This window comes from Anolis carolinensis, chromosome 1 (genome assembly GCF_035594765.1).
Source record: "Anolis carolinensis isolate JA03-04 chromosome 1, rAnoCar3.1.pri, whole genome shotgun sequence".
Lineage (NCBI taxonomy): Eukaryota > Metazoa > Chordata > Lepidosauria > Squamata > Dactyloidae > Anolis > Anolis carolinensis.
In genome coordinates this window covers 306,105,598-306,119,037 of record NC_085841.1, presented here as the reverse complement: position 1 = coordinate 306,119,037, position 13,440 = coordinate 306,105,598, and the positions used below count along the sequence as shown (strand labels likewise).

General features: G+C 42.9%; 2 protein-coding genes across 4 annotated transcripts in view; one reads left to right on the top strand and one right to left on the bottom strand.

The window, feature by feature from the left end:
- Nucleotides 1-11,271, bottom strand: part of tmem229b (transmembrane protein 229B) — a 58,944-nt gene extending 47,673 nt beyond the window's left edge. The window contains exon 1 of the mRNA XM_008116966.3: nucleotides 10,989-11,271. Within this exon, the coding sequence (XP_008115173.2) occupies nucleotides 10,989-11,212 (224 nt within the window). The 5' untranslated portion in view covers nucleotides 11,213-11,271. The remainder of the gene's footprint in view (nucleotides 1-10,988) is intronic.
- A 104-nt stretch (nucleotides 11,272-11,375) lies between these two features.
- plekhh1 (pleckstrin homology, MyTH4 and FERM domain containing H1) overlaps nucleotides 11,376-13,440 on the top strand; it is a 91,059-nt gene continuing 88,994 nt past the window's right edge. For all 3 annotated transcript variants that reach the window (XM_062968047.1, XM_062968045.1, XM_062968046.1), the window contains exon 1: nucleotides 11,376-13,239. The gene's annotated coding sequence lies outside the window, so the exon portion shown is untranslated. The remainder of the gene's footprint in view (nucleotides 13,240-13,440) is intronic.

Below are 13,440 nucleotides of genomic sequence, written 5' to 3'. Positions count from 1 at the left end.
CTGGTTTTGAAAAACTTTTTCGGGATGTGTGCGTGTGTGTTAAAATAGTAAAGAGGATCCAACGATGTATTTAAAAGTTGAATCCTAGAGGCTTCCAAGATCTAGGGTCTTCCAAAGCAACCTGGGGGCATACTTTGCCCATCCTTTGCACTATGGATTATTTCCCCATTACATAGACAGGCTGAAAAGGGTGCCTTTGAAATGTGACTAAAAGCAGCTTTTTTCTTGAATCTGCACAAAGATCTATGGGAAACCTGTGCCTTCAAGGGCTACCAGGATGTAGATGTCAACATCCTGGTAGGTTATTTCCATATAAGGGTGCTGTGTTACCAGGAAAAGATCTTTCAACTGCAGGAAATTTGCATGAGAAACTGAATGAAAGATGTAAGATCGTATTATATAACATTAAGAGGAATTTGTCTAATAGAATTAAGACAATGGTTGTCAATCTCAAACAATTTCACTGGCTGCCTATTTCCAAGAATAATTTAAAGTGCTGAAGCTTATCTTTAAAATTCTATGATATACTGTCTGGGTATATAGTGGTTTGGCTTCTTCCATATATTCCGGCAACTCTTTAAAGTTATTCAATGGTCTTTCCTTGGATGCTTCTACAACTAACACCTTCTTGGGGGTGGCACTAATTCTCTCAAATACTCTCTCAGAACTTCATTTCTAGTAACTCAAGTACTTTAAAGACTCTTTTCTTTTTTTATAGTCAGGTTTACTAAAATATAACCTAAACTTGGGTTTTCTTGTGTGTAATACTATTAGAAATCTTACTCATTTATCGATAGTACTGTGACTGATTCTAATTGCTTTTCTATTTTATTCTGCTGACAGAGTAGCCATGGGCAAACTTTGGCCCTCCAGGTGTTTTGGACTTCAACTCCCACAATTCCTAACAGCCTATCGGCTGTGATAGAGTGTACTAAAAATGGATGAACTAATTTAGACCCAGAATTTATTTCATCAGCTAATACATACATGTACTTAGATGGATACGTTATGGTTTGCAAATAGGTTTCATGGCACATTGTTCTTAACACAGAATACCTCTATTTGTCTAGGTTCACTTTGCTCTGTTTGGACTTCTGGCCAGTGTGAGCTGAATGGGCATGCTACCTGGAGAATTTGGGGAAACTGTAGCTAAAAAGGAACTTTCCCAGGCTTCTATTAATTTTGGTGCTGGTTTTATGTGGTTTCTTTTTTCACTTTCAACCTTTTGCTTTAGTTTTTAGCATCTTTTTTTTAGTTCTAATAACACCTGAAGATAAACTCAACAACAATAATAATTTGTTTGAGCCCTATGCTTCAATAGCCACAAAATGTTCACCCTATTGACTATTTGTGGCAGCTATCCATAATACAGAAGATGTGTGAAAAATTAATTCAACCCCCCCCCCCCCCAATAGTTCTTTATTTATTGTAGAGGAAATAGGCTTCCTGAGATCCTCTGTTTAAGAATGCTGGAGCAACAACACTTTTGTTATTAAAATGGGTCAAAGTGTACTCTAATTCAAACCGTGAGATAGCGGCTTATACGCAGGTTCTACTGCGCTTTAGGGATTTTTTACAATTTTATACTCTTACAATTTTATTAGTGGAATTTTATATGTGCTGTTGTTTATATTTATGTCATTATATTTATATTTGTGCATTGTTGTTTATATGCAGCACTTGGAGTGCTTCTGTGAGCCACCCCAGGTCCCTTCGGAGAGATGGTGGTGGGGTACAAATAAAGACTTATTTTAATTATTATTATTGGGGTGTGTAAGAAGGATAAGGCTAGATTAATTTTGTTTGGCCCCTGGACTAGTTCCAAAGATACTGACCCTTTTGAAAACAAGTGAGCAACTGTAGGAGTGGCACAAAAATGAATAGGTGAACATATAAATAAATAAAATGCTAAATACAATTGATGGAAGAATGATAGAACCCATGTTTGGGTCTTTGCAACTTTGATGAATCTAACCACATGACCCAGTTTTTACTCTGTCACTCAAGTAACGCAAAAAGACATTAATAAAATCAGAAACATAGGGTGCATCTACACTGTCTAATTAATGTGGTTTGACACCACTTTAACTGCCACAGCTCATTAGTTATAAAAAAATGGGATTTCAATCCCTGGAACTTGCTGGTCGTGTTCTTCTTTCTGTAACTTGTACTAGTACTAACTAGTAGGGTGAGAAGACTAATCAGCATCTTCACCACCTTTCTGAGCACTTATGTAAGAGTGAATCCAGGCAGAGACAGCAAGTGGGAAGAAACCTGCTGCCGGGGATATTTTGCTCAAGGAAACACCAAAATCTGGAATCAGATTATTTGAAACTTCTTTAAGAAAGGAAACAATAGTGTTTCAGACATAACAGCAGACAACTTAAATTACGTGTCCGGCTTCTATGCTCACTGGGTGTTCATGGACGAATCACTATTCAAATCAAAATTTAAACATGATGAGAAAATTATGGTTTAAAGGGAGCCTGGTTTCTTATAATCATCTAAGCTTAATGTCAATGTGACATCGATGCAAGCATCCACTCAGTAGAAGATAACAGTAATAATGAAAACCTCTGCTCTGTCCTTCCATGTACTACCACTGGCAGTAGTATGAGAATGTAAGCGATGCTATACTTTTTAATTCATTCATTATTAAAATACTTATTGTGAATAGCCACTCACCACAGTTAAGACAAAAAATGCCTGAGCCTGGCTAGCAATGAAACACTTCTGTACAACAAACATGAAACAGAAGTTTTAAAGAGCAAAAATTAATGAGCTGCTGAAAGCACTCCCAACAACGCTGCGTCTCACAGAAATGCCTACATTGGTTACCAGTTCAATTGAAGATTATCAGACAGTTACCATTTACCTGAAAGCAGTTTCCTTTCCCTACAAATAGAATTTCTCTGTCCTTGTTTTGTAAGTGGAAAAATGAAGGTTTATTTCCTATCATAATGAACAGGGCTAAAGGCTGTCCCATATTACAGACGAATATGATATGATCACAAATCTTTCCTCCTTTTAAAAAATCTCTTGTCTGCTGCAGATATTTATATTCAATGCTTTAACATAAGTCTTACTGCAGCTGATAAGTTTTGTTATTTACTTCGTAGCATCCACGCTTACTTCTTGTCATACATGTTTTTCTAAATAACATTTCCAAACTATGTGTAAAACCTGAATTACACGTTCAGTGAGTAATGTCTAGAATTGTTGTTCTATGCATAACCTATGTAACTTATTTACAATCCACAGAAGTAACATTTAACAAGGCTAAGAATATGTTAGCCTCAGGTGGCGCAGTGGGCTAAACCACTGAGCTGCTGAACTTGCTGACCGAAAGGTTGGGGGTTTGAATCCAGGGAGCAGGGGTGAGCTCCCACTGTTAGCCCCAGCTTCTGCCAACCTAGCAGTTTGAAAACATGCAAATGTGAGTAGATCAATAGGTACCATTCTAGCGGGAAGGTAACGACACTCCATGCAGTCATGCCAGCCACATGATCTAGGAAGTGTCTACGGACAATGCTGGCTCTTCGGCTTAGAAATGGAGATGAGCACCAACCCCCAGAGTTGGATATGACTAGACTTAATGTCAGGGGAAACCTTTACCCTTTAATAATAATATGTTACTGGCCATCCTAAGATGTATCTACAGAATCTGAACCCAGCATTTTAATTCTAATATAATAATAACTTTAATAACTTTATTTTTATATCCCGCCTCCAGCTCCCCAAAGGGACTTGAGGCGGCTAACAGAAGCTGACGTAAGTTGTTCTCTGGCCAAAATAATGAGTGAGGCTTAAATATATATATTCCATTTTGAAATCCAAGTATGCTTAACTTTTAAGTTAACTGCATTCCAATATATGTCTTATAGCTAATTTACTCTCTTACCATACTCTTTTTTGTATGTATTATTTTACCTGTTCTTTAAACAAAACATTATCTCTTGTAAATACACATTTTGATTAGCTCTAGAATTACAAAGGTAACTACCTTATAAGCCATCATTGGTCTTATTGAGTCCTCTGGTCTTTAAATCTAGAGGGGAGTGTATATAGAATTAAAAACAACAGCCTTATCACTGTAAAAGAGTTTAATCTTTTTAAAATGAAGATAGGGAAGGAGAGAATATGACCTTGTTTCTTTTTATTCCAATGCAAGGAAACTTTTCACAGCAGAAGTACAGTACTACAGATCATGAGTGTATTCTAACAGAATATGCAGTGCTTATATACAATTTTCATAATAGATGGAAAATTCAGCAACTCCAAGAGTGTTTTATAAGGCAAGTTTCCAGACCCTATGATTCGAATAGGTTTGACAATACATCTCTGACATCTCAAAAGCTGAAGTGACTAGCTGAAAAAGAATTTCCACAATCAGAGGTTAAGGCAGGCCTGGGCAAACTTGGGCCCCCCAGGTGTTTTGGACTTCAACGCCCACAATTCCTAACAGCCTCAGGCCCTTTCCTTTCCCCCCACAGCCGCTTAAGCGGCTGTGGGGGAAAAGGAAGGGGCCTGAGGCTGTTAGGAATTGTGGGCATTGAAGTCCAAAACACCTGGGGGGCCCAAGTTTGCCCAGCCCTGGGTTAGGGATAACAAGTGCTTGAGTAGAATAAATTATGTAAAATAAACATTAAAAGTTGTCCCTCCACTTTTGCAGATTTGATTATTCATGGATTTGAATAAATGCTCTCTCTAGGAATCTCTAGGTCCACCAGTGTGAGACTATAGTCATCTTGGAGGACCTACAGATTTCGAGGCAGAACACCTCTCCAGGAATCTCTGTTCTCCAATGCAATTCTATGGTCAGCTTCCAGCGGAAGTTGACTGTTGAGTCATGCTGGAAGACCTAGAAATTGCTACAGAGAAGTTCTCCTAGGTTTTAAAAAATAGCTTTAGAAAAATCCTGCATATCTCTTGGGAAGGGAGATGGACAAGCATCAGCATTCTGGAAGAAGCAACGGCCACCAGCATTGAAGCATTGATTCTCCACCATCAACTTCGCTGGACTGGCCACATTGTCCAAATGACTGATTGCCGTCTTGCAAAGCACTTACTTTACTCTCGGCTCAAGAACAAAAAACAAAATGGTGAAGAACAAAAGTGATTTCAAGATGGCCTTAAAGCTAACCTAAAATAGTGTGATAGATTTTGAAGAGGCACGAATAGAGGACAAAAGGGAGAAACATGCCAAGAGGAAGCTGCGTCAAGTACATTTTTGTCAGGACTACCTTCCATCTGGAAATGTATGTCCTCACTGCAAAAGTCCATGAGTATCCAGAATAGGTCTCTACACTTACAGACCCACCGCCAAGACTCTATCCATGGAAGACAATTATACTCAACCACAAGTGATGGTCTATGATGATGACCATCAGGAAGCTCTTCCTAATGCTTATACAGAATCTTCTCTCTTTTTTTGAAGTTGAATTCATTGTTTAGCAGAGTTTATTCTATAAACTTAGATCCCAAACACACTCACGTATATCTGCAGAGTTTAGTTCAGACTTCTTGGGAACCATTTGCTTACTTTGGACATTCTCAGCAGAGATTATATCATTTCAACTATACATTCTACCCAATGGAGGACATTACATTACATTCATTTGATACAAGAATTCAGTACTCCCATAACTGTTCATAATATCAAATTCACACCCAACGAGGCTATAATCCATGAATGCATTTGCTCAATTGTCGTGGTTATAGGCATTAACAGTACTCCTTGATCACAGAACACTTGTAGGCATCTGTCAACAGCTGGCAGAAACTTAACTATGGATATTCTTTAAAAGTCATTGTAGTTTCCATCCTCTCAAATAGTTAAATAGGAAGAAAGCAGCTAACATATCATTCCCCCAACACTTTTGGCTTTAGTTCCTGACTTTGATTCTGGATGACGTGTTTTAATATTGTAATGTATTTTACCAATGCTACTATGTACGCACTAATTTTAATCCATTTTTATCTCATGTTCATGTTTTATGTTTTAAGGCACTGACAAGTGCCATTTGTAAGCTGCCTTGAGTCCCCCTCTGGATAGAGAAAGGCGGGGTATAAATAAAGTAAGTAAATAAATAAGTAAATAAATAAGCGATCTTGTTTTCAGGGTTTTGTATGGCTTCCCGGTTGTACGGCCCTGTTCTAGCAGCATTTTCTCCTGACATTTTGCATCCATCTGTGACTGGCATCTTCAGAGGTAGTAAAGCAAGTGGGGTATTCAGGGTGGAAGAAAGAACCCACGTCTGTCAAGCAAGTGTGAAAGGTGCAATTAGCAAGCTTGACTTGTGTTTGAGCAGGACCCATCCATTAGCAGGTAAGTAGCTATGAAGATCTCATAGTCAGTAGTGAGGGCATCTGCCTAGAAGAAGCCAGGAACAAAGGTTCTTTCCCCCACCCTGGACATTTCACAGGTATATATACTCCACTTGCTTTACCACCATCAGATGCTCTCAAAATGCCAGCCATAGATGCAGGCAAAACATCAGGAGAAAATGCTGCTAGAACACGGTCATACAGCTCGGAAACCACACAACACTGCAATGATTCCAGCCATGAAAGCCTTCGACAATACATTGCTCTTGTTTTCAGCTGAGAATTTAAAAAGTAGTATAGTCTTATTCATCAAAGCAACTAAATAAACTAGACATGTAAAATTTCTTTGGCTACCAAAAGCAGTGAAAACAATGATGCTAGTAGAAAAATTAACACAATTCCTAAAAGATGTTTTCCCTCCTTTCTCTGGGTGCATCTACACTGCAGAATTAATGCAGCTTTGCACCACTTTAACGGTCATGGCTCAATGCTACAGAATCCTGAGACTTGTAGTTTGGTGAGACATAGCACTCTTTGGCAGAGAAGGTCAAAGATGTTGATAAAACTACAACTCCCAGGATTCCAGAGCACTGAAGCATCTCAACTAAAGTAATATCAAACTACATTAACTCTACAGTGTAGATGCACCTTCCGTCTCTCACACATGCTTGTTGTTGACATCCAGATATTAATGGTGCATTACAAATACACAGATCACTTTCATTTCTTCTTTTAAAAAAGAGGAAAATCCTTAACTATCTCTTTCTTCCATGAAAGAATGAATAATTCTTTACTAATAAGGATTAAGGTAGTTTTCCTATTGCGAGAAAAAAATGAAAATTCTCCCAAAGTATTCTCCTCACATTTGAATGCCTCAAGGTGTGGAGTTTTTCTGCAGGAAAAAAAATACATTTTTGTGCAATCTACTTTTTTTCTGTACAGAAAATCATGCAAAACCATTTTTGCATAGACACAGGGACCCTTTTTTATTAGCAAAACAATTCTTCTGCTACACAACAGGACACTGAATACTGAGAGAAAATTCCGCCGGCCTAATATTTTTTCCAATGGGATTTCCCAACCTGTTTTGAACCTGGGAGCAAGGAATTACAAACATCATTTCCATCCCTACCCTCACAATGCTTCAAAGCACAGTGTTTTTCAATGCAGCCCAGTAACACATTTAGCAGCTGCCCGTCATCAGATCTAGAGTGATCCAAAGTAGAGAAATCAAGCCAGATTCCTGCCGATGAGTCAAGCACATTATTTTACATGTCTCAAGAGTCCCACTCCCTGCTTCCATGTACAGTCTCTGGATCAATGCTTGAAAAAGCTTCTTCCTGAACCCTCCAAACATCATGAACAGGATTCTGGGTGTTATAGGCTAAAATACTGCTTTTCCAAGATGTACGAGAAGCTCATTTCATTATCTTGATAAGGAGCCGCAGTGGGTTAAGCCCTTGTGCCGGCTGGGCTGCTGACCTGAAGGTTGGGTTGCTGACCTGAAGGTTGCCAGTTCGAATCCATGAGACAGGGTGAGCTCCCATCTGTCAGCTTTAGCTTGCGGGGACATGAGAGAAGCCTTCCAGCAGGATGGTAACACATTTGTGCATCCCCTGGGCAATATCTCTGCAGACAGCCAATTCTCTCACACCAGGAGCGACCTGCAGTATGTTCTCAAGTTGCTTCTGACATGATAAAGATGTAGTATGGGTGTGCCTACACTATAGAATTAATGCAGTTTGACACTATTTTAACTGCCATGGCTCAAAGCTATGGAATCCTGGGAGTTTCCATTTTTGGGGGCTCCAGAAATATTTTGAAGAGAAAGCTAAAAAAAACTATAACCTCCATGATTCCATAGGTTTGTGCCATGGCCGTTAGAGTGGTGTCAAACTGCATTAATTTTATAGTGTAGATCCTGAAAAGTAGGCTGCAAACGGATGGTGCTATCAAATGATAAAAAGCAAGAATTAACCCGGAGAGACGATGCAAATTAAAGGCAACATCACGGCCTGACAGCTGGAGAGCACAACATGAAGGCTGTATAACCAGAGAGTTTCCTGGCAGCAACTCCAGTACTTAACAACTATTGTCATTATAAATAACAACTACAAGTTGAGTATCTATTATCCAAAATAATTGGGATCGTTCGTTTTTGGGTTTCAGGCAGTTTGGAAAACCTGTGCTTCCCTATATGCACATAATCTTGGAGATGGGAGCCAAATCTAAACAAAATAATTCAATGATATTTAATATACACCTTAAGAGTTTGAAGATAATTTTATGGACAATATTTTTAATAATTTAGTGCGTAAAACTACGTTTATGTACACTGAACTCTCAGCAAGCAAAAGTATCACCGCCTCAGAGGACAATCTTGGAATATTTCGGAATTCCAGACCAGGGATGCTGTACCTGCACACTATGAAACAGACCTGCTTTGGCGAAAGGGAGAAGAAGAGAAGAGCAAAGCCAATAGGCCATGTTGCACATGAGGAACAAAGAGCCCTTCAACCCCACTCTCCCTGGTGCAACTCACACACAACCAGTGGGCTGTTGGGAATTATGGGAGTTGAAGTCCAAAACACCTGGAGGGCGAAGTTTGCCCATGCCTGGTTACACTGTAGAATTAATGATAACCATGTGTAGTCGAAGGCTTTCATAACCAGAATCACTGGGTTGCTGTGAGTTTTCCGGGCTGTAGGGCCACGTTCCAGAAGCGTTCTCTCCTGATGTTTTGCCCACATCTATGGCAGGCAACCTCAGAGGTTGTGAAATCTGTTTGAAACTAGGCAATTGGGGTTTATGTATCTGTGGAATGTCCAGGGTGAGAGAAAGAACTCTTGTCTGCCTGAGGCAAGTATGAATGTTGCAACTGGCCATCTTCATTAGCATTGAATGGACTTTCAGTTTCAGATCCCTCAACTCTGCAGGAGTCTACCGTATACCATGCAGCTGTGGACAAGTCTACACAGGGACCACTAAACGCAGCAGCATTGCCCAAACACAAATCAAGGAAAATGAACGGCACTGCAGACTAATTCAACTGAAGAAGTCAGCCATAGCAGAGCTCTTGATGAACCACCCTGGACACAGCATATTATTTGAGAACACAAAAATGCTGGACCATTCTAACAAATGATAAAATGTTTTCTGGGCTGTATGAGATGTTTCAGAAGCATTCCCTCCTGACGTTTCGCCCACATCTATGACAGGCATCCTCAGAGGTTGGGAGATCTGTTGGAAATTAGACAAGTGGGGTTTATATATCTGTGGAAAATCCAGGTTGGGAGAAATAAGTCTTGCCTGTTTGAGGCAAGTGTGAATGTCGCTATTGATCACCTTGATTATCACTGAATGGTCTTGCAGATTCAAAACCTGGCTGCTTCCTACCTGAGGGAATCCTTTGTTGGGTTGGCCTTGATTATTTCCTGTCTGGAATTCCCCCGTTTTCAGAGTGTTGTTCTTTATTTATCTATAAACTCTAAACTCTAAAATTATTATAAACTATAAAATCAGGAAAGTAAATAAAGAACAACACTCTGAAAACAGGGGAATTCCAGACATGAATCAATCAGGGACAGCTAACACCTCCCAACAAAGGATTCCCCAAGGCAGGAAGCTGCCCAGCTTTGATTCTACAAGGCTATTCAATGCTAATCAAGGTGATTAATTACAACATTCACTTGCCTCTAACAGACAAGAGTTCTTTCTCCCAACCTGGACTTTCCACAGATATATAAACCCCATTTGCTTAGTTTCCAGCAGACCTCACAACCTCTGAAGAAGCCCGCCATAGATGTGGGAGAAACATCAGGAGGAAATGCTTCTGGAACATGGTCATATAGCCTGGAAAACTCACAGCAACCCAGTGATTCCGGCCATGAAAGCCTTCGACAACACAATGATAACCATGCTCAAATATTTAAATCAGGCATGGGCAAACTTGGGCCCTCCAGGTGTTTTGGACTTCAACTCCCACCATTCCTAACCGGCTGTTAGGAATTGTGGGAGTTGAAGTCCAAAACACCTGGAGAGCCCAAGTTTGCCCATGCCTGATTTAAAAGGATGCCAGGGAGGGAGGGCTGGGAGCAATGGGGGTTTTTTTTCCGTGTCAGGAGCAACTTGAGAAACTGCAAGTCGCTTCTGGAGTGAGAGAATTGGCCGTCTGCTAGGACGTTGCCCAGAGCACGCCCGGATGTTTTGATTTTTTTTTTTTACCATCCTTGTGGGAGGCTTCTCTCGTGTCCCCGCATGGAGTGGAGCTGATAGAGGGAGCTCATCCGTGCTCTCCCCGGGCGGGATTCGAACCAGGCAGCCTTCAGGTCGCAAGGCTTTAACCCACTACACCACCGAGGTCTCCAGCAATGGGTTCAAATTACAGGAAAGGAGGTTCCACCTGAACATTAAGAACTGATCGTTATGGGAGTGTGCCGGTGTCTCCTTCCCTGGGGGTTGGGTGGCCATCTGCCGGGAGGGCTCTGGTGGTGTCTCCCTGCCTGGACCGGATGGTCCTGGGGATCCCTTCCAGCTCTAGGATTGGCTGATGCTAAGGCCGAGGCAGAGGCTTCCCTGCGGCTTTGTTGTGCCCTGGCTCCTTCCTGCCTCCCTCCCTCTTTGCCCGCCTGCGGGAGCGAGGCCTCTGCGGATGCACCTACCAGGGCGGGGCTGGCGGTGCAGGTGCTGCGAGGAGGGCGGCTCGGCCTCGGCCCCTTTTGGGCGGCGCAGGCGCTGGAGCCGCGGCGAGGGAGCCCCGCAAGGGAGCCCCGCGAGGCCCGCTCCTCCTCCTCCGGCGCCGGCTGCCTGGCTCCTTGCCCCTGCCGCCACCGCAGCCGGCCACGCCTGGCTCTAGCCGAGGGGACCCATCGCCGGGATGCGGCATTGGCAGGCAGGCAGGCGGGCTGCGCGGACGGACGGACGAGCGCCCGCCTCCTGACGGCCGGCCGGCCTGCCTCCCCGCCCCCTCCGCCCTGTAACCCTTTGCGGGATGGGAGGAAGGAAGGAAGGAAGGCCGGAAGGAAGGAAGGAAGGAAGGAAGGAAGGAAGGAAGGAAGGAAGGAAGGAAGGAAGGAAGGAAGGAAGGAAGGAAGAGAAAGAGGGAGGAGCGCCAAGTGAAAAAGAAAAGGAGGGAGGCAAGAGAAGGAAGGAAGGAAGAGGAAGAGACAAACGAAAGAAGGAAACGTGTTGTCTAAGGCTTCATGGCCCGAAGGCTTTCATGGCCCGAATCACTGGCTTGCTGTGAGTTTTCCGTGCTGTATGGCCACGTTCCAGAAGCAATCCCTCCTGACGCTTCGCCTGCATCTATGGTCTGTAGCGAGGGGGGGGGAGAGTTAGGAGTCCACCCCCCCCCCCCGAAATTTTTCAGGTTATAAAAAAACCTGCCAAGCTAGCAGTTCCTGCCAACCTAGCAGTTTGAAAACATTCAAATGTGAGTAGATCAATAGGTACCGCTCTGGCGGGAAGGTAACGGCGCTCCATGCAGTCATGCCGGCTGCATGACCTTGGAGATGTCTATGGACAACTCCCGTTCTTCGGCTTAGAAATGGAGATGAGCACCAACCCCCAGAGTCGGTCACCACTGGACTTAACGTCAGGGGAAACCTTTACCTTTAAAAAACCTGGTTTACTCAAGAATTTTAACTGAAGCCCCCAGATGGCATAGTGGACTAAGTGTCTTGAAGGTTGGGTTGCTGACCTGAAAGCTGCCAGGTTCGAATCCCACCTGGGGAGAGTGCGGTTGAGCTCCCTCTATCAGCTCCAGCTCCATGTGGGGACATGAGAGAAGCCTCCCACAAGGATGGTAAAAACATCAAAAACATCCGGGCGTCCCCTGGGCAACGTCCTTGCAGACGGCCAATTCTCTCACTCCAGAAGCGACTCAAGTTGCTCCTGACACGAAAAAAAAAATCTGGTTAACCAAATCCCCATGCTAAGTCTATGAGACGCAAAACATTAAGAGTCCCTCCAGGCACTATCTCAAGCAGATATTGACAGGTTTGTAGTGGGGTGGGGGGTGGTAGGGGTTCAACCCCCACTCCGAAATTCTCAAAACCCCTCCCGAATTTTGTTTCTGGCTACGACCCTGATGGCAGGCATCTTCAGAGGTTGTGAGGTCTGTTGAAAACTAGGCAAGTGGGGGTTTATATATCTATGGAAACTCCAGGTTGGGAGAAAGACTCCTTGTCTGTTGGAGGCAAGTATGAATGTTGCATGTGGCCACCTTGATTAGCATCGAATGGCCTTGCAGCTTCAACGCCTGGCTGCTTTCTGCCTGGGGGAATCCTTTGTTGGGAGGTGATTGTTTCTAGTCTGGATTTCCCCTGTTTTCAGAGTGTTGTTCTTTATTTATTTATACACTCTAAAATCTAAGATTCTTATAAACTCTAAAATCAGGACCGTACATAAATAAAGCACAACACCACTACAGTCACCAAGAGGGAGGAGCAAGCCTTGGGGATCCCGACTCCTTTTCCTCTTCCTGCATTGTGGAAGCCTCTCTGCTTTGCCCAGGAAAAAGGATGATACTCAGGGGACCAGAAACACATGGCAAACCAGAGGAGGAGGAAGTGACCCTGTGTGGGCCTGTAACATCACTTACCTGGTGAATCCTCTCCTCCTCCTGTATGCCATGTGTTCCTAATCCCCTGGTACTTCCCATTCTTTCCCCAGATAAACAGGAAGAGGAGCTGGATCTTCCCTATATGCTGCTGAGTCTTTGTTTCAGGGAGATACTGGGTAGAATAAAGACCTGGCACACACACACACCCCTCCTGGAAATGCCCCTTCCTCCCCAAAGGTGCAGAAGTGGAGACCCAACTGAGTATGACCTTCTGGAAGAGAAACTCTTTAATACCACAAAGGCCACCACAGAGAAGAGCAAGCAGGCCTTCTTGCTGCCTCAGCACAGAGGTAAGACCAGGTTTTAAGTTACAGGAGAGGAGATTTCAATTCAGCATTAGAAGGAACTTTTTTACAGTAAGAGTCATTTATTGATGAAAATAATTGACTACGGAGATGGTGGACTTTCCTTCTGTGGATATCTATCTGGTCACTGTGAATGAAGTGGAAGTTGTGAAGGCAGAAAGGGTGCAGAAAAAGGGTGAACAAAAT